General features: G+C 35.9%; 1 protein-coding gene across 3 annotated transcripts in view; it reads left to right on the top strand.

Moving 5' to 3' along the window:
• The window catches only part of SESN3 (sestrin 3), a 90,441-nt gene extending 76,205 nt beyond the window's left edge, over positions 1–14,236 (top strand). For all 3 annotated transcript variants that reach the window (XM_002708621.6, XM_008262422.5, XM_051850003.3), the window contains 4 exons: positions 768–886; positions 1,493–1,683; positions 4,339–4,483; positions 6,393–14,236. In XM_002708621.6, coding sequence (XP_002708667.1) covers positions 768–886; positions 1,493–1,683; positions 4,339–4,483; positions 6,393–6,479 — 542 coding nt within the window. In that variant the 3' untranslated portion in view covers positions 6,480–14,236. The remainder of the gene's footprint in view (positions 1–767; positions 887–1,492; positions 1,684–4,338; positions 4,484–6,392) is intronic.
• The last annotated feature ends 1,683 nt before the right edge of the window (positions 14,237–15,919 follow it).

Genomic DNA, 15,919 nt, shown 5'->3' with positions numbered 1-15,919 from the left:
ACTGTCTTCAGAGATTAGTATTACTTCTTACTTCCCTTCATGCCACTGACGTAATACTCTAATCACAGCCTCATTGTCCCACTGTTCATTTCATGCATTCTGTATCTTTCTGTTTTCATGTGTGTACTTACCTCAGGTGTAAAGCTCAGTGAATATTCACAAACTGAATCCTCCTGTTTAGCACCTGGATAAATTAAGAGAGAGTGATAGTGGCATTTGAAAGTCTGTTTTCTTCCCTGTGAAGCTTTCTTTCTGTCTAATTCTTCTCCCTATGTGCCTCTTTGTAAGCTAAAAATGAGCTATTGAACTAATTTTTACTATGAATGCATCTAGATGAAAAACCATCTAGCTATAACAAAGTCTGGGTTAAAATCAAACACAAAGTAGTCTTTTACTTTCATCTCTTTTGCCACATCCCACAGAGTAAAACCATATTTAAATGTTATAAACATAGACCTATGTAATCTTCTGTTTCCAAATGTGTAAAATTATTTTTTTTATCCTTTGCTACCACTATTGAGATATTTCAATTTAGGCAATTTTTTTCCTGGATAACTACATTTAAATGTTAAGATTTTCAGTACTTAGTAATAAAATTATACTTAAAACTTTAACAGTAGATATTCTATATGAATTTAAATCATATGGTCAAAATTTATCAGTTCAGAAATTCATGGGAAAGCTAAAAGGTAGAAGGAAATGAAGTTCAGTTTCAGTGTCTTAACTGTGTACAGTATCCTCAATGGACTGTTAATTACTGTCCTTAGATTTTGAGGATGACATGATTGTAACATCTGATGTCTCTCGATATATTGAAGACCCGGGTTTTGGGTATGAAGATTTTGCCAGACGAGGAGAAGAGCATCTGCCAACATTCCGAGCTCAGGTATGAAATGTCTTTAATTCAGAGAAACTGGTAAATGCTGAAATGTAAATCAACTGACTTTTAAAGAAATGAATAGTATTTTAATGGTAGTTTTATGATATTCATATCTTTTTTGGAAGAGAATAGAAAGTTATATGGCCACATTTGTACTAAAAAAGACATTTTATAGTATATATATAAGTAGTTATAAGCTTACAAGCTACCTGGGCCCTCCATAGCCACAATCGTAAAGTGACACCTAAAGAGGCTTCAAGTTTGAATTAAGCAGACCCCTGGTACTTATTTCATATAATCTGCTAACTGTCTATGTCACTGAGTAGGTTTGGGCACATAGGAAGTTCCCAAGATCTTTTGGGGTCCTTCCAAATAAGGGTGTAATGTGCATGGTACCTGATCAGAGTTTATCACCAACATGCCAAACCCTGGACCCTATGATGAAGCATCCTGGCATTCCAATCCCCAAACTGACTTCTGGGTTCTTCATAGAACCTTAAAGAATCTGTATTAGATATATTTTTACTTACTTGCTTTAGTAGTTACAATTAGTGAAAAAAAGTCTAAGTGGAGAATGCCCATTTTATAATTGGATACATTTTGTTCTTTTAGGATTATACTTGGGAAAATCATGGGTTCTCTCTGGTGAATAGACTTTATTCTGACATTGGACATCTTCTTGATGAAAAGTTTCGAATGGTCTACAATCTCACCTATAACACTATGGCCACCCATGAAGGTGTTGACACAACCATGCTGCGCAGAGCTTTGTTTAATTATGTTCACTGTATGTTTGGAATCAGGTATGTTCTCTGTGGAGACAGTGTCGTATGTTTCTAAGTGAAAATTCTGACATGGGTCTTACTTACATATGCTGTTTAGGAATATATGCTTCTGGGGAGAAGTTATTACATGTAGACTTCTGATTTTAAAAAATTAATTCCCTTTTACAGAGAAGCATGTTCTTTGTGTTGTATGTCATCTTGAGGCACACATCAATACACTAGTAAGAATTTACTAAGGAGGGAAAACAGCCTCGGTAATCTCTGGGCATGGGAGAGAAGCAGACCAGACTGACAATCCCTCCTGGAAGACTAAGCTAAAAACAACATGTGTTGTGGCCCTTTAATATCACTGTAATAAATTATGGTTTGCTTAGTTTTTAAAAATGTATCTTTGAAGGACGATAATTAGGGTATAAACAAGATTAGGTTCTTTCCTTATAAAACTTACATAAGGTAATTTAAGAAAACTGAAAGGGAGCATATCAATCAATATAAATTAATGGCTTTGAATTTAGAAAATTAACATTGAAAGTGAGTAAATGAGTGAATGAAATTGAATGGTCTAATCAAAAGAGCTATTTTTGTATAATGTGCCTTTTGACAAGGGTTTTAAAAACTTTTATGGAGACAGATTTGCAGAAAGAGAAAATATCTAGTTATGAATATATTCAGCTTGATTATACAATATTTCCTTTCTAATATAGTATCAGAAAGTCTTTATAGAATGGAATTAGAATTCAGCTTGTTAAGCAAAAGATTTTCTATTTAACATAAAAGAAACCCAAAATTTCCCAACAAATCAACTAAAAAAGTGACATTCTATGTAAAAGACACTGCTATTGTAGCATAATTATTATATACTATAATAACTCCCATTGACCACTGTAGAAAATAAGTTATGAGAGCTATCATATTTGAAAACACACACATACACTTTATAAATAAAAACCTTTATATAAAATGATTGAGATACTTTTTTTCAAAACTAAGCATTACATTTGGGTTAAATATTAACTGGGAGAGGCCAGCACCGTGGCTCACTAGACTAATCCTCCACCTGCGGCGCCAGCACACCGGGTTCTAGTCCTGGTCAGGGCACCGGATTCTGTCCTGGTTGCTCCTCTTCCAGTCCGGCTCTCTGCTGTGGCCAGGGAGTGCAGTGGAGGATGGCCCAAGTGCTTGGGCCCTGCACCCGCATGGGAGACCAGGAGGAAGCACCTGGCTCCTGGCTTTGGATCAGCGCGGTGTGCCGGCCGTAGCGGCCATTTGGAGGGTGAACCAACGGAAAAGGAAGACCTTTCTCTCTGTCTCTCTAACTCTGCCTGTCAAAAAAAAAAAAAAATTAGCTGGGAGAGAAATTCCACAAGCTCCCGATACCATGTTTGTCCACCTGGCTGCAACTGTGCCTTTTACTCTGCTGTATCTTCTGTTACTATGGATGGACTATCTGTGCTCCTGTGGACTTCTGCACGACCCATCTTCTCTCATCTTCTGAAGGTCTCTGTTCTAGCAGTGCTTCCTCTTTTCTCCTCCCGAATCAGCTTTATTTTCTGTATTGAGTCTTGCCTGTCGGTATGGAAATATGCTGTTATTTCTGCCACATTTAGAGAAAACTTTATCTTCATCCTCCTTTTCCCTCTACTACCTCATTTTTCTGCTCCCATGCCAAACAAATCTCTTTGAAAAGGTTTTGTGTATCCACTACTACCATTTTCTCTTCTTCCATTCTCTCTTGAACCTCTTACAATATAGTCTATTGCGTCGGTGCTGCGGCTTAATAGGCTAATCCTCCGCCTTGCAGCGCCGGCACACCGAGTTCTAGTCCCGGTCGGGGCACTGGATTCTGTCCCAGTTGCCCCTCTTCCAGGCCAGCTCTCTGCTGTGGCCAGGGAGTGCAGTAGAGGATGGCCCAAGTGCTTGGGCCCTGCACCCCATGGGAGACCAGGATAAGTACCTGGCTCCTGCCTTTGGATCGGCGCAGTGCGCCGGCCGTGGTGGCCATTGGAGGGTGAACCAACGGCAAAGGAAGACCTTTCTCTCTGTCTCTCTCTCACTGTCCACTCTGCCTGTCAAAAAAAAAAAAAAAAATATATATATATATATATATATAGTCTATTGCCCCTACCATGACAGCAGAGCTGCTCATAATGAGGGTACCAGTGGTCACCATATGTTTACTTGCAGTGCTGAGGTTTATTTTATTATTTCACCATTCAGACACATTTGACACATAATTACTCTTCTTCCCTGAAACGCCTGGCTCCCGCCTTAGGGCCTTGACACTTGCGCCTTCTTCACCTTCTGGTGTTTGCTCTTAGAGAAACCTTCCTGCCCACCTTGTTTAAAATCACGACTCCTCATCTCCAAGACCACAGTCCCGTTCCCTCTGCATAGCAGTTGTCGCCAGCTGACACACTTTATGTCTACCTCTTTATTTTTTCCCCAGTAGAATTTAAGCTTGATAAGCCCAGGGATTTTTGTCTATTTTGTTCACTAGTGTGTCCACAGTGCCTTGAAGGGTATGTGACACATAATAGGTACTCAGCTATTAGATGGATGAATTAATGAATTTTTGATATTCAATTACTAGACAATCAATGTTTCTTAGCACAACTTCAGAAATTAAAGCTTTCAATATTTGTCATTGAAAAGCTGTTGTCACATTTCTCATAGGTATGATGACTATGATTATGGAGAAGTTAACCAATTACTTGAACGAAGCCTGAAGGTTTACATTAAGACAGTGACCTGCTATCCTGAGAGAACCACAAAGCGCATGTATGATAGTTACTGGCGGCAATTCAAGCACTCAGAAAAGGTCAGTGTCTCATTACTAAGATGTCTGCCAATGTCCAGTGTAATAAATAATGATTATGAAAAATGATGCATGAAAGCATTATTAAATTAGGACCCCTGAAATGGAAGTGGCACCATGTAGCTAGCTATCTTTTTAAAATGATTTTTAATTTCAAGTTTATTAGCTACCAGTTATTAGTTATTGACTATATTGTTATTGACTGTTAACTAAATTTTGATTATAAGCTTTGTCCAACATAGTATAGAAAGTAAATTTTAGCTTTAGCCTTTAAAAGATTACATCTGAATATTGATATCTTCAAAATACATGTGAAAATTGTCTACTATTTTAACTATTACAAAAAGTATACCTTCTGAGATATTATTATAGGCACAGTTGTATCTTGATCCAGAGACATATCCAGAGATTATTTAATGCTACCCACTAAATTTAATCCTTTAGAACAATAGTTTCCTGTTCCAGTTTAGTAATGTAGTACTTTGACAATATAATACTGGATTCTTGAGACAAATATATTGTTATGTAAGAATATTTCTCTGGATGAAATATTTAGGAATCATTGTTTAAGTCAAAAACCTAATAAAAGTTAAGAATCTTTATCAACCTAATAGTATAAGTACAGAGCTTAAGTTCTAGATCTTTTAACCATGAAGTCCAAGAAATCATCTTTATAGCACAGTTTCCAAAGTTGAGAATAAGAAAATCCTTTCAGGGTCCTAAAATTCACTAATTAACTGTGTGACCTTGGCAGAGAATGTTATGACCCTACTTCCTAACAGATTCTTTTTTTTGAGGCCTAGAGCCAATCACACTCCTTTTGTCTACAGCATCTCTTCTTGATGGATCTTTATGTTGTATTTATATGTTTGCACTAGATTTAGCTACTTTTCCAGATTGTATCTGAAAGTTTTCTTTACTTATCAGAATATATCCAATAGTACATTCAGCCTGTAGAAAGATTTGGAAATAATCTAAATGTATCCTAACACATTTCTTTATAGTAAATTTTTGAAAACTTGTGTGTATTCATTGTAACCTGTCAGCTGAGAAGTATCCCTAAAAGAAGTACCCTTTCACAGTTTTGACTAAACGAGTCTGATTGAGCTCTACCTACCTAGTGAGTATCAGACACTAAGTAAGAACTGCTTTGAGCACCAGGTTTTCATTTAGAATTTTCCAAGTAGACTAGGAAGTTATGCCACTTATAATGCCCACATCCTATTATCAGGGTGCCTGGGTTCAAGACCCAGCTCCACTACCATTTCTAGCTTCTTGCATACGTACACCCTAGGTTAAATTGATGATGGCTCAGGTAATTGAGTCCCTGCCCTGAACTTAGGAGACTGGATTGATTTCCTGGCTTCTGATTTCAGCCTGGACCAGCCCCAGCTATTCTAGGCATTTGTGGAGTGAACCAGTGGATAATGGGAGCTCTCTCTCTCTGTCTCCCTCTTTCTCTCTTTCTGCCTTTCAAAGAAAGAGAGAAAGAGAGAGGGAAGGAGGGATGGAGGAAAGAAGGAAGAAAGGAAAAGAAAAAAATATAGGGCTAATTTCTAGCTATGTAAAAATTGACAACTTGAAGAAAGTGTAATTTGTAGGATAATTGTAATTCATAAATTAGTTTTATTTTATAGTCCAAAAGGTTGATTGACTTTACATAACATATAGTGTAACAAAATTATGGGAATGTTTTAGACATTATGAGTCATTTTTATTGCTTGCAGAGTCATTTTTTGCAAATGCAAGTGCGAATGTTACATCACATACGTACATAAACATGCCCAGGCATGTGTATTTGTATGTTGTCTATATACACATAAAAAACCTTTGTAAATGTCTGAATTAAAAAAAAATTAAAATCTGAAGTTTTTATAATGGTTACTAAACTGATAAACATTTGCATTTCTAGGTCCATGTAAATCTACTCTTAATGGAAGCCCGGATGCAAGCTGAACTTCTTTATGCTCTTCGTGCCATAACTCGGCATTTAACCTGAAGTATCAGCCAGGGAAATGTCATATGCGTGCAAAGACCTTTCACATAAGATGTACATCAGAAGCTGTTTGTGATATAGCATCAAAAATTATTCAGTTCTCTAGTGTCAAAGGTTTAGTCGTTTTGTTTTTTTCTTTTTTTGCGGCTGTAATGTGCAATGATGTGTTTTATTTTTCTTGATGCTTAACATTACTAACAATTGCAAAAATAATACTGAGGAGCACTACTTTGCATTGTTTATAGTTGGATTTTTGGATACTGATCATAAATCACGAACCTGGTTTGTTAATGCTTAACTTCAGCGCTTTTGGGTTTGTGTTTGTGTATTTTTTTTTCCTTTCCCTTTAAAAAAAAAATAAGGAAAAGCGCTTACAATCTGTTCAAGCAATTGTTTTTCACATATTGGAATTCAGCAAGGAATGGTCTTCTCTGGCCATTCTAAAATTTTCACGTTGTGTCCTAAATCTGGTGGAAGAAAGCATGCGCCGTTGAACCAAGCTGCTCACTGGACACATGTTTGTGTCCCCAGAAGATTATTTGTCAGGCACTGTTGTTTGTTTTGTTTGGTTTGGTTTTTTTCATTTGTTCAGTTTTTTTTTTTTTACTGCTATTGGCGATAACATGGAATGTGATACAGCCATTGTCCATAATTTAATGTGAAATTAATCATGATGATTCTATAGCATGCTACTGAAATGCCAAATTTCACCTATTTTCTTTCTTTCCTAAAACCGAAGTTTCAGTTTCCATATCAGATGTAAATATTAAAAATGGAATTATGTACAATCCTTTCTATCACTGACAGTTATCCTCAGTCATCTTAAATAATCAGTGCTCATAGTGCTGCTTACACTTCATCTAGTTGGCGCATATAAACCTGTTCCCATACAAAACTGACCAAAAATTTTCTTTGCACATTTTTCTTTTCTCAAAGTTCTTTCTATATTGCAGTAAGCAAAGGAAGGTTAATATGCCTATTTTTTTTTCCTGTTAGGCTTTTAGAAATGATTTCCCATGACTTTTCTTCATATAATAGGTTAAGCGGTTTTATTATTCAAAGTTAAAAATTGTGTTTCTATGCATTAATGTGATGGAACAACAACAAAAAGAGTGCAATATGTTCAAAAAAATAATCAACTAAACTTTGCCCCTGTCGTGTCACTGCAGAAGTGTCCTTTTAAACAGAGAGCCATAAAGAAATTTTGTTCAAATTTCTTTATTGCACAAGGCTTTTTTTCAGTTTTATCTTACTGGGGTTGAACAATGTTATTTTCATAATGCCAAAGCATTTCCTTCCCCAAGAAAAATCTCTTTGGACAACTGGTTAAAAAAATGATATCAAGTTGTAGGGGAGGAACAGGCAGCCAAAAAGTCACATTTTTGCATTGGTTTATGTTGCTTGATTAGACTGTCTTCAGAAAGCACAACATTATGTGTTTATAGCTTTAATTTGTATTACGTTAATGAACCAGTGAAGTGCCTAAAGAGATGCTTACAACTATCCAGTAGGACACAACTGCACTGCTTCTACACTTTTTGGTTAATTAAGGGTGACTTGAATTTTACAGATGTATGTTAATTTTTTGAAAAAATCAATTATTTCATAGTAAATAATATAGTTAAAATTTTCTGTTATAGTTCCCACAAATATTTCATTTTAGACTTACCATCCTGTTATATAGGACTTTCTTTTTTCTCTCATAAAGAATCTTGGACTAGTGTTTTGTTAGATCATTTCCCCTTTACATTTATCACCTTTTTCTGGTACAATACATTAGATTTCTTTCCTTTATATTTTGTTCCATATAAGGAAACAAAGATGACTGTAAACTTATTGACATAAGGTGGTTTTGCATTTTTTGGATTCCAGGATCTTGTTTGAAATCTTCCATGTGAGGGAAAAATTACTAATGTTTTTGAAGACAGGGTGGTTTATTTCAAAAGATTATTTGAAGAACTCATGCCAGATCTCTTCCGTTTTGTTTATTGCATATGCCATGTGTTGATTTTATTAAATATCACCTTATATAGATATGTATTAAATACAAAGAAAATATTTAGGAAAATGACAAAACACAGATGGCAACATAGGTATGTGTGGGAATTCCCTAACTTTAGAACTTTCAAGTTGAGGATGTCTTTTGTTCTTGCATTTTTAAAACTAGAATCCTTTCAGTTAATAGCCTTATATTTTTGTGCAGGTGAACTGTATTACAGGAGGAAAAGTGATTTTTATACATATTGAAAAGGAGGAGAAATTCTCATAGAACACCACATGAGCTTGAGACCAAAAGGAGAAACAAGGTTTAAGAAACTAAAATGGCCACTTAGTTTTTGATTTTTCTTTTCCCCAGAAATGTAAGTAGTTGGAGTTTGGGTTATGGAAATATTAGTGCCTTTAATAGATCTGTTTTCTACCAAATTTTCTTTTTAGCTCAGCATTAAATGTCTCATCAATCATCAGGAAAATAAGTTGACTTGGAACTAGTATCAAACACAAAACAATCTCTGTGAACCTCAGTGAACCAGCCTAGAGGGACTGATTTTTGAAGGTGCCAGAGCACCTCCGAGATGCAGCATGCCCAGCATCCGGGTGTGAATGCCGTTTCACAAGTTTGCTGTTAAGTCCTTATCTGATGCAGACTTGAAATTCTGATGCGGTTTTCCAGGGTGGTATTTTTTCAGAGTATTGAATTTACTATGTAGTAATTTATATTATAGCTTTTTATATTAAAATGTGATATTTTTAAAAAAAGAATTATCTGGCTCAATTGGTATACTGATATGATTATACAATATGGTAATTTACACCTTGGGCTCACATTGTGCCAAACTTAAATGTGCAAGTGTGCATGAAAAAAAAGCACATGTGAATGTGAATTCTTTAATTCCTTGCTTATTATGTTGAAATTAGTCTAACAATCCACTAGTGGATATGCTTGAATAATGTCTGTTTACTTTAGAATTTCAAGTTTTCCAGCTTCAGTGATAATTCTTAATTTCTCAAATCACCTTAAGAAATATGGAAATACCCTTCCATCTGAAAGTAAATCTGTCCTTTAGCCCACTTGACAGTGGGAGTGGCCAGGCTGGTGCCTCATTGGACTCTTCAGAGTAGACTTCCTTGGGTGAACTCGTGATAACTAGGGGAGATGAGGCTTTTGAGACTGGACTGGTTATTATCTTTACCTTTTTGAACTCAGTTCATTGTCTTAGCTTCAGGAAGATTTGTCCCATTGGGGTACTTTTTAAAAAGACGGCTAACATGGAATCTAGGGTATGGCCTTGGCCTTTAACTATGGTTTTTAATAGTGTCAGAGCAACACAGGGCTATTTTTGGAGACAGAAGACTCAATGTTAAATTTTATATCAAAATCATATAAAATTTGAACCAGAGCCCCTATTTTAGTTGTATTATTATGTCTCATGAAGATCTTAAATGCCTCTGAAAGCGAATTAATTTTATTCCAAAGCAACTTCTTCCTTTCTAGCTTATGAAGTTCTTTTGATCTAAAATCTTGAATTTTTATGCTGCAGCAAATTAAAATTTTCAATGAATAATTACAGATCTGTACTTAAAATAGTTCACTGTATTTAGTGAAAAGTACATGCACACATGAAGGTAAGATTATTTTAAACTATATGGACAATTTATCAGGGAAAGCAACAAATTTCAGTGCAAGTTATAAAAATGATTTGCGCTGTGATAGTAAAATAAGCTTTTCCGTTTGTTTTAATGTTGTTTTTTAAGACATTCTGAATTGTTTTTCTGGAAAGCAAGACCTTATTCACTTCTCTTTATCTCATAGGACATTTTTTTTTCCTTTTAAACAAAGAGTTGGTCTTGCACAGAGTATATAAATAGTATATGAAATTTTGTGAATACCATTTAATAGCAAACTGAAAGACTTGTGGCTCTTCTGTTCAGATCAAGTTTAAGTTACATAATTTGTGTTAAGCCAGAATCTATCCTTGGTGGCCGTGGTCATAAACTGTGTTTCCCTATTACATCCCTCTGGAGACTGAGCATCAAATTAGGAAGTCTTTCCTCAGAGCAGTACTGTAATATGAATATGTTTATCTCAGTCAACAGACTTAAATGCCCACCTGCGTGTGGAATCTATTTCACTGCGAATTCGGCTTAGTTAGCAATGTCTGCTCAGGTGAGACCTAGAACAAAAGGAGCTGGGGTAAAATGGATCATAGAGGTAGAGAGGTTTATGTCAAGGCAGAGCCCTGTGAGGAAGGAAAAGCTTTTACAGAACACATGGGACATCCAGCAGAGTCTGGCTGTCCTCAGCATGGTACCTTCTAACATGAAGGAAACATTTCCCGCAAGGGAGCTCCTACCTGCAACCAGCCCACCCTTTCCGGCCTGCTTTCTCTTCCTCGAAGTGCCTCAACCTCTACATATGCACTCTCCTCCCCTTCCTTCAGCCCGTCTGGGTCTGAACACCTTTCACAATCCAAATCAAATATCACCAGCCACCTGCTGAAAGTCACCAGCATTTTCTGAGTTACTTTTGCTCCATCCATTAAGAATATGGTTCTGTCCCATCTCCCTCTCCATCCCTTAACCAATGTAGCTGTACACATTGTGACTAACCTTTGCCCTAGACACCTTACTAGATGTGACATAGCATCAAGTGTAATCTTGTGCAGCCCATGTTGTTCTCCCCTTTCCCAGCTGCCAAAATGTCTTGCTCTCCTCTACCTCATCCCCAAAGAGCCTATAAATTCAGAGTATCCAACCTTTTCATGGATTCACTCTCCGTTGTTCAGTAATACTACTTCCATATTTTAAATAAATCATAAAAGACTTTTGCCTTCTATCAAAGTAGGAATCTTTATATTTATACATGATACAGAAATTGAACTATTTCTACCATGCAGAATTTAGCAGTTTGCAGGATTTTAAAGTGATTGAATTGCCATCTTAACTTGAATCTATATTAGGTTAACGAATACTGGTGTTAGTCCAAGTTATTTGAATGTAGAGTTAAAATTCTCTTGTGATCCAGGTTGACCTGTATCCTTGCAGTGGAACAGGAACTATCTGGCATACAAACCAAGTGGTGTTTCAGACATTTGTTTTGTTGGTATTGCTTGGGCCTTGAAACACATTTCTAATAGGACATTCAGATGGTCAGACTAGATCACAAAAGCCCATTTAATTTATAATAGAGATAAAATATCACAAAATTGAGAATATAAGGGTTTGACCAGACTTACCTGTGTTAGACCAAGCCTCTAACCCTCATTGCTGTCCTATTCACATGAGGGGAAATGTTCTATGGGATGAAAAGAAGGGAATGCATTGACTTTGTAGTCTTTGTTCCCCTAGCTGCACTTCAGGTGTGTCCAGAAAGTATCACTAAGGAAGCAGGAGGGTGCAGAGGGCAAAGGCACAGCCGCTCCTCTCCCACCCGTGTGCACATGGTGGTGGTCAAGATGTAAAAGAATGTCAGGTTTCTAACACGGGCCATCTGTATCTGTAGGCGGTTATCTGACTTGCATCTGAACCACCTTGTTTAAAAAAGTAGAGATTATTATGATATATGGTAGTATTCGGATGTTTTCCATTTCGTTCTTGAACAACCCAACATGACAGCAGTGTCCAACAAATGCCTTTAAGGGCCCAGGAGTAAATCGGTGGCCTAGTTAAGAAAGGAGACTTAATGGACACTGAAGGGATGGCTTTTTATTAAATTGTGTGTCATGAAGTGTTCATTATAGCTTTAACCTAATTATGACTGTACCCAGTAGAAGTACAGAATTGAAAAAGAAAATAATGTAGAGAGAAAAAGAGAATGAATACCTGATTCTTTTGAATGCTGTGGGAATCTATGAAATAATGCAGTATACACCATAAAATAGCCTTTAGAACAAATGTCCCATGTTACAGTTCTTAGGACAACATCAAACATTAGTATATCTAAATATGATAAGTATAATTTTTGGTATGTAAATTTTTGCTAAAACAGTCTATTTTCTTGCACCCCTCAAATTAACCTCTTTTAAAAAATGAATGTATAATTTCTACAGAAAGAATATCTAAGAGGGAAAGAGAATCTCTGGTCTTTAATGTTAAAATAGTGTTCATGAATCCTGATCAGTGACGTACAGACATTATGGTACAGAGTAAAGTTAATTATACTTCTTTCTTATATTAACCAGTTTTTGCAAAATTTTGAGTAGCTCTCCCAAGTCTGATAAAGAAGGATTAAAAAGTAAAAGAAAAATATCAGTTGGGTGGCCAAGAAATTTCCTTTGTAATGTAGTGAAATTTTTTTTTCCTTTCTGATTTCCTCGGGTTCTCTAAATTAAAAGTTAAAAGTTAAATGACACCCTGTTTGCCAAGGAAAGTGATTCTAAACTCTAGTGCAAATATTTCCTTTGCATTCACATCTTTTCTAAAGAGAAATTAAGATTTTCCCCTTCCTCTTTCTCACCACACTTAACTCTATTCAACCTGAAATAACATAAACATGGAAAGCAAACCACAAGCCAATTTGGCAAACTTCTCAATGCTAATAGACTAGGCACATGTGCATGCACAGTCTGATCAAGGTGAGAAGAACCCTGTCAGGTCAACTTGGAACATGTCCTTGCTACTCACATTAGCTCCTTTGAACCTGAAAATAACTTTCCTGGTCATGGAAGAACTGGATGTATCCTTTAACTTATGAAATAGGATTTGAACTTGAAAACTTGTTTGTTTGTTTTTTAATCCTGATTTTGCAGGCAGCTACATGATGAATGTATATATTAAGACTTTGTAGCTGAATTGCACATGAAATCAGATTGCCAACTTCTTGAATTTCACTTTTAGACATCATTTTACCCTTAAGTTGTGAGCGATATATGTAGCATGCTGTGAAATGTCTATTATAGTTCTTTAATTCATCAGTATTAATACAGAATTATCTTTTGCGTTCTTTGGTACTTTTTATTCAATGTAATCAGAAGCTGTGATGTTTTGCCTTTGTAGTCCTGTGCTTTGTTACTGTAACTGTTTTTACGAAGCACGTGACTTTGGACTAATGTAAGGCAGATGACGTGATCTTTAAGACTGCTATATATATCAGTCTCTTACTCTATAAGATTTTAAATTAGAATAAGCTTTTATCAAATAGATCATTGATGCAATTTAGGATTCACACAAGTTTCAGTGTCAAAATATGGGCTTATATTTATAGTTTCAATTCTGAAAATAGGAAACTTAATAAACAGCCACTTTAAACTTGTTCTGGCAAACCAGACCCTGCTGTAGCTATAGTCTGAAGTAGTTAACCATATAAGCCTCTTCAATTCTTGATGCCCTCCACATGAGTCAGCAGTTAAGGAGCTTACAGAACCCATGAAAGCTTTTTGTATGTATAACTAGGTTTTATTTTTCTTATGTTGCTGATTTTACAATTCTGACTAAAGCTGACCTGACTGGATCAGTTTATGTGTAATATTCTAGTGCTTTAATGCCTCTTTTTTTTTTTGGAGGGTTGGGTAATATTATTTGAACAGATGCAGAAGGAACTGTTAGTGAGTCAAGACAAACACATTTGAAATAAAGGAACTGTGTGTATTAACATGTTAACAACAATTCATAACTGCACTTTTTATGACATTTTGAAAATCTATTTATAGGTACAGAACAATGGGTTTTGTTAAACTGTATCACATTTATACTTGCAGAAATTTATTTCATTGTTCTTAGTAGGAATTTTATTGGTTCAATAAAATTGGCAAAACCGAGCCTCATCAATTGTTTGTGTGATTCATTTGTTTACACTGGTGTAGCATTCTTGCCTAGGTTAGTTTCTGCTTGATTATTGAGGCATGCTTTCAGAAGATATCGGAATTGTAAGAATCACTATTTTCCCTAATTTTTTCCTAACCCACATCTTTCTTTTGATATTTCTTATAATCGCTAACTATGTATTGTGGTAGTGTAAATTGAGTAAGATGTAGTAATTGTTACCTTTTTTAATAAAAAGATTTTATTTTTATAATAATGAACATAATAAATATAAAATATTAAATATTCTAAAATATCTAAATTATTAAAATTCTTATAATAATAAATATAAAATAAATATCATATCAAAATATTATAATCTCAATGTACAGCACACTAAGGACAAAGATCCTACATGAGGAGTAAGTGCACAGTGACTCCTGTTGTTGACTTAACAAATTGACACTCTTGTTTATGGCATCAGTAATCACCCTAGGCTCTTGTCATGAGCTGCCAAGGCTATGGAAGCCCCCTGAGTTCACTGACTCTGATAATTTTTAGACAAGGCCATGGTCAAAGTGGAAGTTCTCTCCTCCCTTCAGAGAAAGGTACCTCCTTCTTTGATGACCTGTTCTTTCCACTGGGATCTCACTTGCAGAGATCTTTCATTTAGGTTTTTTTTTTTTTCCCCCAGAGTGTCTTGGCTTTCCATGCCTGAAATACTCTCATGGGCTTTTCAGCCAGATCTGCATGCCTTAAGGGCTGATTCTGAGGCCAGAGTGCTGCTTAGGACATCTGCCATTCTATGAGCCTGCTGTGTATCCCACTTCACATGTTGGATCATTCTCTCCCTTTTTTATTCTATCAGCTAGTATTTGCAGACACTATTCTTGTTTATGTGATCCCTTTGGTTCTTAGTCCTATCATTATGATCAATTGTGAACAGAAATTGGTCACTGGAACTAGTGAGATGGCATTGGTACATGCCACCTTGATGGGATTGAATTGGAATCCCCTGGTATGTTTCTAACTCTACCGTTTGAGGTAAGTCAGCTTGAGCAGAGACAAATTATTTTTATCACCTTTTGTTGACCAATAGTAATTAGAATGGGGAAACGGGAATTAAGCATATGGTTAGGGACTATTTTCAAATGTCTCTCTTTTTCACTTCCTACTAGCTTTGTGATCTTAGAAGTAATCTAATCTCTCTGAGCCTTGATTTCTAAGCCACTGTCTGGGGAAGTAATACTTAATTGAAATGTTTGAAAATTAGGTGAATATACTAATGTATCTGAAATACACAATATGGTACTGAGTTTGGATAAAAGAGAAAGCCGAGAGAATAGTGTTGTTAATGGAAATAAAATAGAAAGGGGAAGATTATGCATTTGTAATGTGAAGTGATAGTAAGATTTCAAAGTAGAAATGTAAAATGGGCCTTGGGAAAACAGTAAGTGTTGTGTAAAGTCTGTTATGGAAGGTTTTCCAGCAGAAGTCCTAACTTCACATTTCTCTTAATTCACTTCATAAAAATTCAAACCTAAGAACTCTTTCCTTTGTACCCTGTGTTCAGCTATAATGGGAGATGAGGAAAAAAAAAAAGAAGAAAAAGACCCAACAACAACAATAACCGAGCTCCTGGCTGATTAGAGTTTCTTTCAACAGTATTCAGCCACTGAGGGGGCAGAGCGGGGAGATAAAGGACA

This window comes from Oryctolagus cuniculus, chromosome 1 (genome assembly GCF_051225735.1).
Source record: "Oryctolagus cuniculus isolate XC-2025 breed Fujian yellow rabbit chromosome 1, ASM5122573v1, whole genome shotgun sequence".
Lineage (NCBI taxonomy): Eukaryota > Metazoa > Chordata > Mammalia > Lagomorpha > Leporidae > Oryctolagus > Oryctolagus cuniculus.
Note: the sequence above shows the minus strand (reverse complement) of the source record. Positions and strands in the feature narration are given on the sequence as shown.